The sequence below is a fragment of the Crocodylus siamensis genome, chromosome 15 (assembly GCF_052110815.1).
Source record: "Crocodylus siamensis isolate JL-2025a chromosome 15, ASM5211081v1, whole genome shotgun sequence".
Taxonomy (NCBI): domain Eukaryota; kingdom Metazoa; phylum Chordata; order Crocodylia; family Crocodylidae; genus Crocodylus; species Crocodylus siamensis.
In genome coordinates, this window is record NC_143409.1 from 9,743,423 (window position 1) to 9,763,342 (window position 19,920).

At 41.0% G+C, this 19,920-nt stretch overlaps 1 protein-coding gene across 7 annotated transcripts in view; it reads left to right on the forward strand.

The window, feature by feature from the left end:
* LOC149852094 (uncharacterized) overlaps nt 1–19,920 on the forward strand; it is a 62,386-nt gene that overhangs the window by 11,742 nt on the left and 30,724 nt on the right. For 4 of the 7 annotated variants that reach the window (XR_016439457.1, XR_016439452.1, XR_016439456.1 and 1 more), the window contains 5 exons: nt 11,426–11,542; nt 15,969–16,062; nt 16,491–16,766; nt 17,777–17,979; nt 19,298–19,358. Coding sequence is in view for 1 of the 7 variants with exons in the window: in XM_090029954.1 (XP_089886080.1) it covers nt 11,426–11,542; nt 15,969–16,051 (200 nt within the window). In the remaining 6 variants the exon portion in view is untranslated. Of the gene's footprint in view, nt 1–8,663; nt 8,898–11,425; nt 11,543–15,392; nt 16,063–16,490; nt 16,767–17,776; nt 17,980–19,297; nt 19,359–19,920 lie in introns of all 7 variants that reach the window. The other 3 variants (XR_016439454.1, XR_016439455.1, XR_016439453.1) reach the window with 2 other exon arrangements.

Genomic DNA, 19,920 nt, shown 5'->3' on the forward strand with positions numbered 1-19,920 from the left:
TACTGGAATCACAGACTACTGCAAGTATGAGATCATAACATTTAAAATACTCAGTTTCAAAAATAAAACTGTTATCAAGTAATCAACTGTAAAAATGATCTATATTTCTTTTTACATCTTACAATTTTAAGGATTTTTTTTTTTTTCACCGCAGAAGCATAGACAGTTTAAGGAGGTATTTACTTTCTTCCAGGGCCTGTGTCAGGCATTACATAAATAGAAATACAGTTCTCAGAAACCCCCCCCACAATAAGCAGACAGAGATATAGACAGACAGATATATATGTAAGCAAAGCTGAACAATATTAGATATGAAAGGAGGGGACAGCTTTTAATCAACTGCATATTTATAACCGCCATAATTAAAGCTACATTCTTGCCATTCTCTTTCCTCTGAAAGACTCCAGCTTTTTTGGAAATATGAAGTGCATATATTACAGTCTATACCCTGAATTGAATTAAGATGAGCTATTTTATACAGTAGTAAAATAACTGTCTGCCCTCAATGCTTAAGTTTCAACTGCCTATCAATCTATGTATCATTTTCTTTAGATTTTTTTTTTTCCTCCTCCTGTTCGAAGACCTTGGTTAAAATGGTACTATGCTTGTATCAAAGTCTAATTTCTAACAGTAAGAAATTAATCAGTCTTATCCAAAATAATCCTGTGTGTTTGACTGAAGTAAATTGGATGAGATTTTTATCATGTTAAAGAGTTAAAGCAAAGGGATACCAGCAGTGAAAAATGGCACGTATGGTCTCTCCAGACTAGCTTGCATTATATCACATCAGGAAATACAAGTTTTAAAAACTAAGACCAGTTTTAGGTTTTCATAGGAAACAATTACATTCAACTGTGCTTCCAAAGAGAACGTTCCTTCCAGCTACAGCGCTTCACTTTGATCTGAGTATTATCTGGTAATAAAATAACCATATTCTGGCTTTTAAACATATTGGCGATTAAATAAATGTTATGCTTTCAATCACATTCTAACCTTTTTCTGGTAGAGACCCCTTAGCTGTATTCAGTGGAGTTCTTTTGTATTTGTTCTATATTTTAGTATATTTTGGTACTGTGTTTTAGGATTTGTGCTGCAGGGGTAGAAAATAAACTCAGAAACAGAGCGGGATCATTTCCAACCTGTGAAATGTGTGCTTTTTAGCATAGTTATTCAGTTCAGGCTTCTTTTGCACTTGTTGTATTCAATAATCATCCCTCATCTCAGTAACTACTGCAAAAACCATTTTGGCAATACAATGATATGTATATATCCATGATTTTTTTTTTTTTTTTTTTTTTGCGTTTGGGAATTAATCATTTTGACTCATCCTGAACAGTTGACCACCCCTTTGTATTTCACACCCAGTTGCAGCACTTCGTACAGACATGGCAATGACAGCAGAGGCTGAGAACTCCGGTTCTTTAGAATAAGAGGAGGTGGGGGAGATTTTTTAAAAAAAAAATATCCCTTAATAGTTCAGTTTCAGTACAACAATGAAACAGTTTTGATAACATTGCTCATGGGTTGCTCTGTCACATAAAATTTTCTTAATAATAAAAAAAGAAGAAACTTTATCCCTCCAAAATTAAAATAGGGCAGATGTTGAGTATGGTTTATATTATACAGCCACGCCAGTCCTTTGCCTTTGGCACTAAGGTGTCTGACTTTTTCTTCAGCCTCTGTCTGTTTCTCACTGAAAGGTATGACTCCTTCCCTAGCTTTTGAGGTTGAATACTTTTCTTTTTTTAATTGGAGTCGTAAACAAATCATTTCATCATATACATTCTGTTATCTGCATTGCTCCAGCCAGCCAGCCAGCCAGCGAGGAAAAGCTTTGGGAAAAAAAAAAAGGGATCATTCCACGAGCAGAAGAGAAAATCGAAGCAGTAAACACTGTTCTTAGAGAATTCGGCTCTGGATGGCTGTAGCTACACTTACATGATGAGAGCGGGCTCATTACAACTGGCTTCCAAGACCTAAGAGGTTTAAATTTGCTCACTTGCCAGCAGCATTTTAGAGAGGCATAAGGCCCCATCACTTCAGATATTTAAAACTAGACTGCACAAAGCCCTAGAAAAGCTACAGTAGAATGGAGAGGGTTCTGCACCGACAGGGGAATGGAGCAGATGATTCTTATTGTTAACGCTATGAAAATTGTAGCTGTTCAGTTTTTGAGGACATTACGGTACTTTTCTTTCATATTAGCAGGGTAGAATTGATTGTTCATTTGGAGCAGCCAAGTTGAGACTGAGATGAGACATACAGCAAGCAGAGAGGGATGTTCAAGTTACTGCGGTTTTCAATGATAAAAATCGTATAGGATGGTGCTTTAGAACAACCCCCCCCCCACAAAAAAACAAAACCAAAAACCCACGCAGGGGACACAAAACGCAGAAGTAAACTTTAATAAGCAACTGTTGGAAGTGAATCAGAATTTCTTTCTGAATTAGATATTTGGAAGCAGGAAAAGAGCAAAAGCTATTTCACCCCCCCCTCTTTTTTTAAGGCGTTGCTAACTTTTATGATTTTTTTTTCTCTTCCTCTTTTACTATCTGTCTTTGTGCCTCAGGGCCAGTGAAAGAACACTGCAGATTCTAGATTGCTTTCAGAGTTTGCCTTTGCTGATGATGGATTACCATGTCAATTTAAACGGCATAGGATTAATTTGTTTCAATGATTTCTCTTTAGGCTGAATGCCAGCCTTTTTTCTATCTCTCCCCTTGCTCTTCAGAATAATAATATTAAAAACCCCCCCCCTTAAAACAAACCCAAATGCTTTTGATATCCCACGTTAAAGAGACAATAATAGAAATAGACAAGTTAGGTGTAATGTTGCAACACAGTTATAGGTTTGAGTGTTTTTATCTCATTCTAAAAGGCTGAAGCATACAGTCAGTCACATTAAAATGAAATTGGATCCAACGTTTATTCAATAAATACTTGTCTTGTAGGTAATCCAGAGCAGAGTGCTTTTGACACATAAGGACTTAATTTGTCTTGGATAACAAGTTATTAATATGGCACATTTAAACTTGCCACCTACAATAAGGTCATTTAGATCTATAACATGACTTGCAGGATGGCTTTCAAGAACTTCATAAAAGCTAGCAACAAAGTTTGAGATAACATTTTCGCTCACAAATGCCGCTACCCATTTGTGCATATTATTCCTTGCTCGCGTCATGTAAACAAGAGCATTTAGGCCAGCATGCTCCATCTAACTTGGGAAAGAGTATCAGGAGGGCACTTTTAAAAGCCAGCTGAAAGGTCTGAAGGAAGCAAGAAAAGCAAACCCACTTTAAAACGAATATTCTTTAAAGCGGTGCTGCTTTGCTAGCAAACTCATTCCAGCCTGCAAAGCGATACAACTGACATTGGTTCGGAGGTGACATCCTCATACATTCACACCAAGGCTCGTCCATGTGGTTTGCAAATGACTTGCTTTTAATAATAAGCAAGGAAGTTTAAGCTTAATCCACCTATAAATGTTATTGCTCTCATTTGACTGTGCAATGTTTGTTCATGCATTAGCTGCATGTATAAGGAGAACATGCTTGTGGTCTGTGTAGAGCTGAGTACTCACGGATGCTTTGGTATGAAAGGTTTTGAAACCAAAGTGCTGCGCAATGAATTGTTCCAAAATGTGATAAACTGGGAAAAGGATGCCTTCTGTTTCCCTACTTCCTCTGCCTTAGCCTCAAAGTGCCAGTAAGGGTTGTATTATGACAGGTATATTTTGCCTAGCGGGCACACTATGCCGAAAGCACTCTGCAGCCAGTATCTCTAGTTCCACAGTAGCTGGGAGCTTTGTTATGTTGCTTTAGTTTATAAAGTTCTTGGTTGCTCTCTTCAGAGTAGATTCTGTATCTTTAAGAAACTAAATCTCCTTTTTAAAAGCTCTTCCTGAGAAAAGGATGTTACACATGAGTAGAAAAATGCAGTCAAGAAAGGCTAATTGAATGAAAAGGGAGAATTAGGTTAAAAAATAGAATACAATCTAGTATCACATTTTCACTAGTGTAACCTGAAATGAAGGTGTCTCCAAGTCCCTAGTGATGCCAGAGTGTTTAGATGTTGGGCACAGATGGAGACACCTATTGAAATGTGTCTGAAGAAGATTAATAGGACTTGTCAGTGTTGGGAAAGCACTGCTTTGCTGTAAATTTCTACTAGCACAAGATGAATTACCGATGAATGCTCAGTTATCAACCCCATCACTATCATTCGACACTAAATCAAATTGAGCAGTTATCTACAATCAGAAAATTTCTTTTAAAAATAGGCATACACCTTTAGGCTTAAATGCTTTAATAAAAACACCTCACAAGACAATACCTTCTGTGCTGTGTGGGTAGGCTTGCTAAGGGATATATTTTAAAGTTTTTTCACAAAAAAGCATCCACGTGTAGTGTAAAACTGGGCTTGTCAAATCACAGAAGTAATAATTCACAAATTATTAGTTACATCATATAGCATCTTTAGTCTGGGCCTAATCCAAAGCCTATTACAGTGAATAAGAGGCTTTCCATTAACTTTAACGGGCTTTGGATCAGGCCTTATTCTATCTGTGAAACAAGGGTGTTTTTTCCGGGTGGCAAGAGAGGTTTCCCTACCTTAAAGACAACTTATCCAAACCACATTTTAAAGGCAAGTGGCTGTCAAGACTCAGCACATATGCAAGATAACAATAATAAAACATGTACATAGGCAATGATAACTTAATACAAAGAAGTGTGTGATGAATACATGAATGATATTTGGTGAAATTTTTTTTCTTTCCATCTTTTCTTGACAACTTGCAAAACTACCACGGGCATTTACCAGCCTAAAGACAGAATCCACTAGCCTTGCCTTTACTGCAATGAGGATTAAAATCAAACAAGATGTTTTTGATTCACTCTCAAGAATTTCTTCCCTCTCAGCCTGGTCTAGTAGTAATTTTGCTAGGCTGATTTATTCCAGCATGTTTCTAAAAAGCATCCTTTCTTTTTCATTATTGGGGAGTGCAGTCACTTATGTTTGGGGAGGAAAACTTGGGATATTTCTCATATCTCGTCTGTGTACCCAGACATATCTATGTGGTTAATCAATGACAACATTTCCAACCTTCAGAATCAGGCCTGATCTATACAACTTTTAATAACTGCTCACTACCTTCTTGGCAAACCATTTATCCCTCTCTTTGTTTTCCTATACCTTACCCATGCTTTGTATTACTTTTTTGCTACGTATGACATGCTTCTTTCCCCTGGGCTGCAGCTCATGATAAAAGCTTCAAAGCTTTTGCCCATTTCCCGTCTTTACCCCTCAAAACCTCTTACGGATCAATCAAAAAAATAATCGCTGGGTAAGTGGTAGTAGTAGTTTTCCTCTCTGTTTTCGGATTCTGGTTTGCACATTAAAATTCATGCATTTCCTGCTCCCCAACTGGTGTAAACCATTGGCTTTCAATACAGCACAACTATTTTAAACCAATAGAGAATCCGGCTCTTTTAATTTATAACCCATTAAAACTTTCCCCTTAACATCTTTTTTTGAGGGCAAAATTCTTTATGTATGTTAATATTACAGAGAGTACTACTGCAGACTTTCACGTTTTGCCAGAAACAAAGAGCATATTAATAAAGTCGAATGCAGTGAAAAACTAGCTAGATTGCAGTGGCGGAGAATTATGAACTAGTGAACATAATCCATAAACTCCATTTGGTTACTATAATACTCCAATCTGTATTTATTACAACCCCACTCTGATGCTTATACAACCAAAATTGCTAGATTTATACACCCTAATGGTTTCACAATGGGAAAAACCTGTGTTCTTTATCTTTCTTTTCCTGTCCCAAATAACCCCCTTCCACATACACTCCAGGCTTTTCTGGACCTTGTCTGGGTTTAATCACAGGCTGCGGGACAAAATGTGCATTATTAAGAAATATAAATATTTTCAGAAGCAATCAAAGGGTTGAAAGATTGATTCGGCATGTAGATTGGATTTAATTCGAAGCAGCTTTGTTCTAATGAGGACTACTGGAATACAAAGACAGCAGCCGCTTATGGCCACCAGTTGGGAACTTCGAATCCTTGCAATAACCTGTCAAGAATTTCAAGGAACTGCTAGGTACTAAGGAACAAAGTGGCGGGGGTAGCTGGGGGTCTTAGTGTTTTCAACCTCCTCCTCCAGAGAACAGATTAACATTTCATAGGAACTGTCTTGCAAAAATGACAGTTATGTCTAATTTCTCATGGCATATGGGGCCAAATTCTGCTGATCCTCACTCAGGCAAAGCTCCTGCTGACTTTAACAGTTGTTTTGTTTAAGGAAGGACTGCAAAAATTGAGTGGGAATGGGGCCAATTTCTCAACGGGCATAAATCAGCAGAGCCAACGTGAATTGAATGGATCCATGACCGTTTACCCTCACGGGGAATCCAACCCGGCTAGGTTTAACAGTGGCTGGCATAGATACCTTTTGGACCAGATCCTGCTGCCCTGCCTTATGAATGCAATGGGACTATTTACAGCAGAGGGTGCTACTCAGAGTGAACAAGTCTGGCGAGACCTGGCTTTCTACTGGCCAGGGAGGTGATGTATTATTGTGGGCTGGCCTGAAAGAAATTATATACACCTTGCTCACAGAACAGGGGCATTGGTAACGACTATCATTAACCAAATCTGACACTGAGTTGCTTCCTCTTGAAGCTTTAAAATCTCTGAATATACCTTCTTTGCAGTGCAGACGGAACATCCCAGGTACTTGGGGCATGCAGGACTCTGGGCACTTTACTAAACACAGTGCCGTGTAGTGCAGTTCGAATCACAATACATCCAGGATCAAAACACTGACGAGTTCTTCCCCCCTCCCTTCAACACTCCCATTACCACTTTTGTCCACACAGGCATTAGAAAGAGAGGCAGCTTGAATTTTCTGAACTGTTTCACCCATCCACAGCTGGAATTCCAAAGTGAAATGAAAATGCCTTTAAAATCAACACTACATGGGAGCCTGAGAGAACAAGTTTTCCTTTGTTGTAGGGTATAGTATTATTTGCTGTAGGTTTTTGATATACATTCTAAATTAGGCCTGCAAAGGCATGCTTCATCTTTAATTCATCACTCTCAGCTGAAAGAGATTAGCAATGTCTAGCACGCACCCTTCGTATGGTGCTGACCTCATCAAGTATGGCCTGAAATTAATTAGCCTCATTCATTCCAAATGGAAAAGGATAATGGAGCTGCATTTTAGAGATGACCATCACAAATTGTATGCAGCATATTTAAAAGCCCCCCTATTTTCAAACTATGTAGATTAAAATTCTTTCCAGCACTTGCAATATGTCAGAGTTATCAAGGCACCGGGGGCAGCAACGGTCCCGTTTTGATTTGTGGAACTGGAAGTCACATTTTGTGCGTGTGGCTATAAATGAAGCAAGTTTGTCGTCATGACAGAACACCTGGAATTCATCTGATGTTTCCAGGTGCTTGGGCATGCTTGGCATCAAACCCTTGATGTTTAAATGTTCTTCTGCCAGGTCATTTCAATCAATCCGAAAGAGGTGTCCCCTTTCCCAAACGTCAACTTGGGCTTGGACCTCCACGTCTCTCATAATCTAACCAGAAATCAGAGTGGACGTGAAACAACGTCGCTCTTCAGAGTGCTGGGTAGTAAATAGGGACTTGTTAGGTTGAAGCTTTTAGATGTTCGTGGGCTGGATTTGCAGAAATATTCAGGTACCTAAGGATGCAGAGGCACGAAGGGCAAGATTTGTATACGTATTTAGGTTCCTCTTCTCTACAGGTTTCTAAAGGAGGTAGGCACCTAAGCTCTTTTGATAAATCCCACAACATACTCATCTACATCTTTAGGCACCTTTACAAATCAGCCACGTTTTAAACTATTGTAGCGAAGGTTTTTTCACCATTGAATTACACAGCTCCACACACAACACATACTTAAGGCTGGTTTCTTCGCCACTGAATGGGGTGGAATCAAGGTTGTGACCATCAGACCTTCTTTCATACCTAGCAAAATGTTTTATTAGGGCTCTTTGAGACAGGTTGTATACAATTCTTAGATAAAGGTAGGGGCTGGGTGCTGGATCAGGCCCTAAGATGTTTATAAGCACCACCCTCTCCCAATAACAAAGAAGAAATCTCTCTATACATGCAACACTTGAAAACCTAAGTATGAACTTTGCTACACCACAGTGGTCCAGTATTGTTTGCAGTATTGTGGCTCTAATATTGTTTTGTGCCTGATACACAAGAAAGAGGAATATGCCCGTGATAACCCAACTGTGCGACATCTGCTGTGATCACCCAATGCCCTGAAATGTGAGCTTTAATTATCCTTCCTTTATGCATATTTAACCACAAATATTTTTCCTGTAAAGGATCTCACAGGAATCAAACTCTCACCCTGTTCAAACTCAGGCCTGTTACTGCAACTCCCTGAACTTCTATTTGCCCGCTCATCTGACCCAGGTGGGAACCACTCACATCTTGGAGCTTCCAGGTTTAGGTTGGTCAAATAAAATGAATAGATGTTATGAACAGAAGAAGAAATCATGCCATACCGATAAAAGCCGTCTTTTCAGGGGCAACACAGAATAGATTAAACGGTTGTGTTAGCCTGTATAGTGATCCCATGTCAATTTTGTTTGTAGATGTTATCTCCGCTCAGAACGGTTTCCTCCTAAATTAAACAGACTGGTGAAGATATGAGAAGCATCTTGAGCCAAATATATACAGATTTGTACACAGAAGCCTTCTGATCCCCGAGCAACCCACAGTAAAATCTTGTCACAACGGAATAATAAACATTTATCATATTTTTCAACTTTCCAAAGTTCGTAGTGTACCAAGACAATTGCAACTGGCTCTCTTCATTGGTCTCTCAGGTCAGGATCAAGATTCGGCAAGATGATTGCTTGCCTGGCATCCTATGAACTAACTGCATCTGATCATGAATTTTACTGGATATAATCTGTCTTCAGCAGGTCCCTCCTCTCTCCCAGCACACCCCCTCCTCTTTCCAGTCTCTCCCCACTCCCCCTAAGGAAACTGGTATTTTGGTTGGTTTATTTTAACAGGAAGAAGCAGTTCATAAATTCCAGCTAGGTGGGGTGATTCACGTGGGACAAGAACACATCTTTAAAAATAAGCGGAACACACATTCTGAGGCATATGTAACATTTCTAAGTAAGCACAGATTTTCAATTCAGCCGTTTTAGTACTGAAAAAAATCAATATCCTCGATAATCCAAGGCATTCAGATGAATTTGAACTGTCGTGATTACCATTTTATTTCTTGCAGAATGGTTAGACTGGGAGGCCTACTCATGATACGAGACTTTTTTTCACTTAGGAGCTACCTGTATTTTTGGATTCAAGATGCAAGCAATTCCGTCATCCAAAAAAGGGTCATTAAGATTGTATTCAAATTGGTAGCTTGATTCATCCCTCTCCAGTGAGGACTCCAAAAATGAATATTATTTGGCTTTTTTTAATATAAATATCATATAACAAAGATCTTTAAATGATGCTGCTTACCCAACCAGATTCCAAAACCCGCGGCATGTTCCCATTCACGTTGATGGTAAACCTCAGCTTCTTCTAGGCAGGGGTTTGTAAGCCCTAGAGTACAATTTAGGACGGGGGGAAAAAAACAAAGTTGGGAACAACAACGTATCTAGAAAGTGTGGATTGGTTTACATAAGCAAGATGCAATTGCCAACACTGGAATTTGGTGACGGCACTCTGAGTGCAAGAAGCAAATCTTTACCCATTCAAGCAAAAATTTACTTACTTTCAATAACGGCATTCATGAGACACTGCAGTGGCAGACTGACATCAGTGGGTGACCTTCTGGACTCAGGCTGCCTATTGCCACCCTAAGCAAAATGTAGCAAGTTCATCAGAGGATGGTCATCAACTCTGAATGCTCCCTTGTGGGTGTAAGTCAGATTTTTAACCTAAGCCAGGATTTTTGCTGTGTTTCCTTCTGAGCGGTGGTGTGGTGGTGGTGGGGGGGTTGTTTCTGAATGTGGGGCTTGTGCCAAGGTTAGAGTCATTTGGGATCATTTGTGTTCATACATACTAAGGAAGAGGGGGGAGCTTTTCTAAGGTACAACAGGCAATTAGGTGTTCAACTTTTCTTTGAAAGGTAGTTGTAGCTGGGTGCCCGAATCACTGACCTGATGTGGTTTCTCTTAAGCCCCTGTGAAATGACAAGTCCAGGACTATCCAAACCAAGAGGCACAGGGGAAACTGAAGATGTTGGCGCTGCACGCAGCAGTCTTTCACATCCCAGTTAAATTATTTGGCTCTTCCTTCCCTTTCTCTTCTAATATTAGCACAAACTATTAGCCCTTAGGAATAATTACAACAGCATTTCTGTTAATGAAAGCCCCGAGCCAGTAACTCATTTTCCTGTTTCTCCGTTCAGCCTAACTCTAGGCATGCCGTTCTAAGCTGTTCCTGTGCCAAAAGTTGGGGTTCGAAGGCTCATTTTGTAGCCCTGTAACCAACAGGAAAACAGATACTTCTTATGGGATGAGGGTGTAAATCCATGGTGCCTCTCTTGTCATGTTGTCACCCACTTATACAAAATTTTCATGCATCTTTATGTGCACCATGCAGAAATTCCAGAAAGCAGGCTCAGTTGGAGAAGGAGGGGACATTGGACAAAGCTCTATATACACTTCACGTGGGCCTTTGAAAGAGCTGGCAGCTGGATCTTTATGTTAATACACCACCAGCCTATGAAATGAATGTCTAGGACTTCGGTGAACTTCTGCTCATGAGGCCTCTTTGAAGTCAATGGGGTGGATCCCTGGCCTGAAATAAGCTCCCTGTTGCACCGCTTCAGTAGAAGTCCAGGGATAAGCTGCCTTAAAGGGCCCCAGAAGATTCCCTCGGTACAGGAGAAATCTCCTGTATCATGAAGCTAGCAAGGCCCTCTTTACGCTAGGCTAGCCATCACAGAGGACTAACAGGCATGGAGGGAGGCTGGAGGCTTCTGGGTCAGCTGAAGAACCATGGAAGCTGCTGCTGCACCTTGTTCAAGCCCCAGTCAGCACAGAGGACCTGGGGTGGCAGAGAGGTGTCTTTAACCACCTTTGCCTTTTTTCTCAACTGTACTTTTATATAACTCTGTGAAGTTGGGAATGAAACCCAGTGCACCTGTACAACTAAACTAAGGCACAATTTGGTTCGCTGAGTGGATTTATCACGGGTCTCTGTAGGGTTCAGTACATACCAAGTTTGACTTCAAGTTCCTGTAAGGATGAGTCCTTTGTACAAGCTAAAATGAACAGGCATGATACTAGAGAAGAACAAGATACTTTAGATTTAAAAAACCATCTATTTGACCTTTCATCCAGCTCCAGAACCAAACTCAGTCTGATCCTTTTCTTTTTTTTTCTAGATGCAGAAAGCAACAGCACAATATTGTGCCATAATGAATTCTTCATCATGATTGAAAAAGTGCAAAAGGGAAACATGTTTAATAGGCTGAAAAATAAGAAAGACCAGCTAATGGAAGGTGAGTGGATGATAGTTTCCACTGAGTTTTAATGGATGTGTGTGTGTGCATGGTGATAAACTCCTGTGGTCAGAGACTGATGGAATAAAGCTGAAATAAGTCACCAGGTAAATGTTCTCAGTGACAACCTTTGTGGAACATGCTACGTCCCCAAAGCAAAACTGGCATTACATGTGCTCCCCTCTGAGTGGGATACGCTGTTTGCTCAGGTCTTCAGGTAACTGTGTCTATGAAGTCAACACATACAAGTCACAGGATGTCAGAGCAAATAATGGGATCCTTTGCACATATATATTATAATGAACTCCCCCTCCCACACAAGCTGAGTTATAGATGGGCATGGCTTGAAAATGAAGCCAGAAGAATGGGAATTGGAATTCGGTAATTTTGGACATTGTGGCCTGCGTCAGAGGCCACTGCTGCTATGTCGTTGTACTGAATATGTTAAAAGTTTGCTGTTTTTTCTATTATTGTGTTCTGTTATACCCCTGGCGCTCTGTTTTGTACAGTGTAGTCTAAAAGTTTAAATATGGATAAAGAAGCCTAGAATTAAAAAAAAAAATCCTTGTTGGCTATTACTGGTGAACACCAGACCCTTATCTGGAGTAAATAGATGCAGTTCCAATAGCATCAAATGGCATCACGCTACTTTATGCCAGTTAAAGCTCCAGTCCTGGTCTTGCTGCTTGTACTCAGGCAGAACACTGCACTAACCATGCTAGAGTAAGACCAGCAGGACTGGGTCGTGAGCGAGTGTCTGAGTTGCAAGGCGCATGAATGCCTGCCAAGGGAGCTCAGCCATGCTCAGAAGTATGTAAAGTGCTGGAGCTGAAAAGTGTCAGAGTAGCATTTGTGACCAATTACCCGAGATGAAGAGGGCAGAGTTATGTTTACACGTAGTAATGGGCAGCAATTCCAGTTCACAAGCTTGCACTGGATTTCCTTCCAGCCCTGGCACTCCTGTGCACATTTCCACTCGCTTGCACAGAGCAGGGGGAAAAAACCCCAGGACTAACAACTTGCAAATACAAACAAGCAAACATATGACAACAACAACAAATGAGGGAAGGAAACTGCCATGTAGCAGCCGGGTAATTAAACATATACTGCAATATGCAAAAAAGATCATGGATCATTGTATCAGTAAAATAGCTTTATCAGCTGGGCTGAAAAATTATGCATGACGTGTCTGGATTGTTATTTTTCTCCCACCTGTGAAGCCCTGAGAAATTATCTATGCAAAAGACCAAGAAGTGAAAGCTGCCTCTGCCATCTTCTGTTTAATTAACACAGGTATACAGATTTAATGCCATTTATCATGATATTTTGGATTAAATAGTAACTAACAGTTGACAATGACAATGTTATCATGAGAGCTGCAAAGAATGGCTAGAATTTGATTGTGGCAGCTATTACCATTGTGGGCAAGCACAAGCTTGTTGAAGTTTTGGCTGGGACTCAAAGGCTGGAATGAGCCTGTTCAGATTTAGGGGCAGTTTATTTTTCATTCAACAAAGGTTTATCTGCCCCTGCCCCACAAGTTAACCCCCAGAATTGAAACAGCTTGAAAAATTATTCATCTTTCTGCTAACAGGTTCCTGATGTTAAAGGTCTGACCTGAAAAAAAGCAGTGCACAGGTCAGACTGCAAGGGTGGATAGGGGAGTGAGTTGCCCCTGACCTGCAACCCTGCCAAATGTAGCTATTTTAATAGCCAAGGCAGTGTATTCCAGATCAGCAGCTCAAGAGATGCCTTCCAGCTAAGGCTTTCCTAAATATTAACTCTGTCAGTGCTGGATGATCTCACTGTGGAGATTTGCTGGGCTTGACAGTACCTCTGACGGTAAGGCTCTCTTTAAGCATCTGCAAAGTTCATAGCAAGTAGGCATTTCCTTGGCGCCACTGCCACTTGTTCCTCAGTGCATCCAGAGGTGAGCCCATTTCTCTTTGATTTAAGAGACGAATATCAGCCACCCAAGGTCAAGTATTTTGGAATTCAAGTTTCAAAAAATGAGGGGCTGGCTAGTCTGCAGCAATGTCAGCTTCTTCATTGGTATACCTCAAACCTAAAGCTAATAAGACCCTCCTCTATCTATAAGAATGGAGCTGAATCTTCATGGTGTCTCTATCCTTGGCCTCTCTTTTATGAATATCACATTAGGTGATAAGCAGCAGTAACGATTTTTGTGGTGAAGTCGATATTTGTCTATTAGCAACCAACAGAGATGATGCAAGTCATTTTGGGCATATCGCTAACCAGCCTCTAGATGGTAATGTCTTTTGGTCACTCACCAAACAGGGTTGGATTTGGATTCATTAACTCGTGAAGAAAGACACTATATATCTCTACACATTACAAATCCTTTGGGCCATCCCATCCCCTTGAACAGGCGTTGCATTTAAATAAAGCAGTGCTGACAGCCAGAAGTAATCAAGGAGTTAAAGAGAGAGAGAGAGGAATCATCTGCAATTCTGAATGCTTATTGTGGCAGGTGTCTTCAGGCAACACTGACGCTGGCTGCTGCACTGTTGCAATGGCTGCTCTAGGACTCTTAAGGGCCAGTACGCTTTTGCGATAATTAAAAAATCCCCAACAACATCCATTACATTACCTTTGGCGTTCCCTGCCCTGCACTATTCTGTTCTCTCACATCTCCTCAAGGAGGCATAGCTGTAGAGCATGCAAACCCTAGGAGTGCAGCTAACCAGTGAATTATAATTAGCGAGGTGCTCTAATAGCTACAAAGGGGCTGTGCATGGTATACCATACCCATTTTTCCAGGCTGAAGTGAACAACTGAACTGCATTCTGCCTCATACCCAAAAAACAGTGCTGTTGAAGAGCTGTCCCATTTCCTAAACAAGCTCAGTGCTTTGGAGGCAGGGGAAAGCAGGTGATGTGCAAGCTGCAGCCACTTTTTCTGCTCGTGCCACATAAAGCTGCTTGGGGATGCAGTAGGCAGGAATGGATCCTACGTGGAGCACCTCCTCCTGTTCGTAAGCATCTTGTATTTAGGACTGTAGAACAGAAATAATAAAAATAAAAAAAGTCAGCGTTTGGAGATGACGACAAGGTGCCTACTCACAACTGGGGGCAGCCATTGGCATGAGTCCAAGTAAGGCTCAAATTCACACTTTCCAGAACGGCAGTAAAACACTTTAGTTGCTCTGCCATTTTACCCCTGTATGGCGCATCTACACATGCCTCTATGGCACCGTTGTTACTGCGCCATCATTTAGTACTTCCTTTAGCCACTATGTCACCGTAGCAATGCGCTATAGCGAGGGGGTGTCTCACTACGGTGACATAGCTGTGCCTGCCGGGCTTTGCTACGATGCTAGCACTTTGCTAGCATCTCGTATAGATGTGCCCCCCTAGAAGACAAATTCTGCAGATTTTCCGTGCATTTGGCGAAAATATGCACGGTGCATTTCCTCAGTGAGAAAGGAAGCCAACTCTGTGCCATATCTTTATTCTCCGATCCTGGCTGAAGCTAAGACTTGGTCAGCCCCTAGGAGCAGCTGTAGAGCAAGCATAGTCATCAAAGTGCAATATGCTCTGGTTGCACAACTTCCCACCATCCCAAATATTCCCAAGGTGACACCTCACGTAGTCAGAGGAAGGGTCTGCAGTTGTGCGGCACTCAGGTTTGTCACTTAGGCAAAGAAAATCTCTTGCGGTCAATTTTCTGAGTGGGATGAAGTGCCAGCAGGCAATGAGAGCAGTCGATTTAAATGATTTACTTCTTTGGGATACTATGTTTTGTTTCTGCTCCTCAACGTTTAGTGAAAAACCTGCAAATGTGCAAGTCTCTTGTTGGTGTGTTTTGTTCTTAATACAATATTCTACAGAGAGCCACCAGATCTCGTTCTTAGAGAGAAGCACTCTTGCATCATACCGTCTGTTGGGAGGGAGAGATGTGGAGACACAACGGAACGACGTTGAATGTTTTCTGTGTGTGTGTGCATGCGCACACGTGAGTGAGACCCGATGTCTATGTCTCAGACATTTAACAAGACATGATTCTGGAAAATAACACACCTTTCAAAGCGGATATTATCCCTGTCTAAATATGCAAAGTCAGGCTTTACCATGAGTAGATACCTGTGGACCTGGAAGATTCCAAGACGACAATAAAAGGTGTTGACGGTTCCTCTTTATTTCTGAAGATGTGGGTGGAGGATAAAACATAGTGTAATCTCACAAGACAACACTGCCCCAAATTAGCTGGTGAAAGTCTTGCTTGAATGAACCAATATTTTTAGACTTAGTCAGTAGCTTCCCCTTCCATTTTCTTCCTTGCTATTTCTGACTGGGTTGTGAGATTCACTTCGATATCCGCATGTGCTATTTGTAGGGTGCTTTTATAACAATGCTGTGATAACACTATCTGAGCAATCACAAGTCCTCTTGCTTTCCACTTTCAGCCCATGAAGTGCTGGTTCTTACTGCCAATTTCCCACCTGTAGCCAAAGGACAGGAACAAACCATCCATCAAATAGAAAAATGAAAGACTAGAAGGTAAGGATCATGGTAAGACATTCATTATTCATCCTTTGGGTTTTTTTAGCAGTCATCATCCAGTAGCACACAGAGGACCCAAGTAAGATCAGGCCTCCATTTGGTTTGGCCCCGCACAGAGAAAGAGTCTTTGCCCTAAGCCCAAAGACAAAAAGTAGACAAGTAACAGGAGGAAAAACAGACTGGAAGTGATTTATCCATGATTACACACAGGTGGCCAGTAGCAAAGTGGTGGCAAAAATTTCTGTGCTGGTAAATCCCAGGCCTGGGCCTTATCTCTACAGATACTGCTGCCTGTCAGGTTCTACAATTTTCGACTGAATTATAAATACGGTGGGTGTTATATTATATCATTGAAAGCAAATTTGTATATACCAAATAAACACAAATGCATCCATTTAATATGTGACATCTCCTTTTCCTTTTAGTTCTGCTTCGATGCCAAGAGTGACAGACACATCAGAAATAAACTAGAATATGAGAGCGAGAAAGACAAATCAGCGAGCGAGCAAGCATGCAAGAGCAAGCACGCGCATCCTTTTGCCGTATTCTTCAGTATTGTTTTAATTTGTGCTTATGGCATCAGTTTACTATCACATCAGTGATGGTGGTGATATCAGTTTTCACTCTCAAATTAAGCAGAATAAGCTGAAGAAACAAGCCCCAGATGTTGATATGAGTAAAGCAAAAAACACGATTTCCAAGTAAGTGGGTTCATGTTACATTTGGATTTCCCACAATGCAAAGTTCTACCAGAATCGCCAACCCAGTCAGACCGCTTCACTTGACCACTTATTCTATTGAATAAAGCATAAATGGCTGCCATAGCAACTGCTGCATCTTTATATATCAGATTATTTTACCAGTTCGGCCCTTTGAGACTTAGCATTTCACTCATGAGGCACACATTAGTTATGCTAGTTGTACTTTCTGATGCCTTGGGTAATTTTTTGACACCGTTTGTATTTTACAGCGTACCGAAACATTTCCCTACATTTTATTTGAATATTTTAGGCTCTTAAAATATAACAAGATGCAAAAATAACACAACAGGATGATATGGACTGAATATGTGTCTGCAACAGTATCTCTCTAGTACTTGTTGGAATAGTTTGGCTATTCTTTTGTTATATTGGGTTATCTAACACTTTGGCAATCCCACTGACATCAAGAAAGTAGTGGGGAGCTCAGGTAATATGTGGTACTGGATTTCTTATATTAGTTTCACATGGGAATTGGTTGGGAGTAAATGAATGACTCAAAGGGTGCGTCTACATGAGACGCTACGAGTGCAGTAGACTAATTCTGCTGCGCATTAGTGCGGCGGGCAAAACCTGTGCTAATGGGCAGTAGAATTAGTGTTACCAAAACATCGTGCACTGGGACTAATGTGAAACAGTGCCGATTATGGCGCATTAAGATAGTATCTGTAATCATGGCATACTAATGAATGTGTAGAAGCCCCCTATGTGAGTAAGGCTTCATAATCTGGGCTGCTGTGCTTGGCATTAGTACTGCTACTTTGAACTAAGTTTATGAGGGAGTTTTGATTTATTTCAAAATTTAAATGCATTCTCTGAAACTGTACTACTGGAAATCAAATAATGTGCTCTCCTCTTAGACACGATCATTTCTATCCTAAATAACATAGTCATTCTTTACCCGTCTAAATATTCCCCTTGAGAGTCTCAAATTTTACTTTGTCTGTCTCCAGATAATGCCCAGAAAAAGACACCTTTTATGCATAGAGATGTCAACAAATAGGCACCAGGACTCAGACCTACTCTAACTGAGCTCAGGGTTGAAAGTTTACTGTGTTCCCAGCAGTCTGGCCAGCACGATGTGAAAACATTTGCTGAGAAGCTTCCAATAATTCTGCCCTGGCTCCCCAGAATAATCTCTGAAGACATTGAAAAGGTAAGTACGGGTGTGTTATGTTCGGTGGTAGTAAGATAATCCATATCAGATGTGGCATCCAGAACTACAGCATCCCAGTGCAAAACAAACTAATTTTGCGAGAAGAAATCTGTAGAGACTTTGTCACCATGAGTTTAGGCAAGCCTGCTTACCGGTTCTTCACCCTCACACTCATTTTTGGTGTACTCGTTCCTTGTCTTTGATTTTTACAGAAAGGCTTGTGTCAAGACTGTGCATACTTACAACACTCTTACTTGGGCTCAGTGTCATAGGAAAATAGGGTGGCAAGGGACCGCATGAAGTCATCTAGTCCAGCCGCCTCCCTTGAGAGTCTTCCTTAGGAAGGGACTTGCTGCATTGTGCAAGAAATAGATTTCTTCATAGCCTCCACTATCAGCCTCAGGTAATGTGGTTTAAAAAGGCCCACCCTAAAAGTAATGAACACATGGATCACTGCGATCAGATTCTACTCTAAGAAGAAATAGTAAAATTTTCCCGGAAAACTATGGGTGTGCTGGTATTCAGGATTATTGCTGAGTCCATTAGGACTCCAAGACTTTGTGCTCTCCCAGTAACCTGATATTTCTGTTCAACAAGGATCAAGCTACGGAACTGGTACTGACTGAAACAACCGCATACTACATAAAACTTACCGGGCTCCACATTTCATCACAACCCCCAGCTCAGACTAGGTCTATTGAATTGTTTGCTAAAGTTCATAAATCTTTGAAATGAACCTAGGGTGCAGAGATGGTTCTTGTGGTTTGGATACCAAGACCAGGCAAAGATGCACAATAGGCTTCAGGAGTTTGGGTTGTGAGACACGAAGTCCATTCTGAACACGAAACCTATAGTGAAATGGGGATAGCACGGTTCCCCACGGATTCAAGTTAAACGTGTCCCAGATTTTAAGGCAATAAGAGACCATTAATGATCACCTCATGTGATTTCCTGCCTAGCTTGTGTCATTTAAATACCAAATATTTTTTAGATGAGGCATATCATTTTGGGGGCATTTAGCGCATCTCTTGTAGGCAGTCTAGTGAACAAGTTGCTTGAGGTGAGCAAGTTGCTTGTGGGTCAGGTAAGTATGCCAAATAGGGATGCTCTTGGAGATTTGAATGTGGTAAATGGGCCCTGTATATGGGAGCTATATGGATGCAACTGAAGAGAAAGCCAGTAGTAGATTCCAAGCCAAAAATATTGTGGCTTCCTCAGCTAAACATCTCCCCTTTGTGCTTGGGGCTTCACGGAGAGTCTTTCTACTCTTCTGTGCTGTAGAACCACTGTTTAATTCATCTGTTCTCTTTACATGTAGGTTCAGATAACTGAAGAAGAGTCCAGATTAGAAGAGCACCTGCAACTCTTCCATCAGGCTGGTGAGTACATGCAATTCCTAAGGCCATGGTTATCATTACTCTTTCTGCCTACACTTGTCTCATTGATGTCAATACTGCTTACATTTCCAAGCTCTTGAAAATCCCACCTTGGCACCTCTTTATACCAGCACAGAGCTATTGCGTTTCTAGGGCAGGGACTGCCTTTGTCTTATACAGGGCACCATAAAAATAAAGAACAGGGTGCTGAAACACTTGGCAATAGATATAGTAACTTATAATAGGAACAGTACAAATGGATGTAGCTCTGTTAACTTCAATGGAACCATGACTTTTTACATTACCTGAGTTTCTGGCCTTGTCTCTTTATTAACTGTCTGGTACCCAGGTGTTATGCTAAAACTGTCATTTTAAGGATGGCAGTGTGGAAGACGGGATTAGTCATAGATAGACCACAGGAGACCTGAGCTTTCTGACTCTTTTTGATTTTGGACAACTCTTTTTCCCTCTGCCTTAGCCTCCAGTCCTACAAAAACGGCATTAATGATACCTGCTTCCTTTGCAAAGGGGTTTGCGATCTACAGATGAAGAGCACGGTATAAGA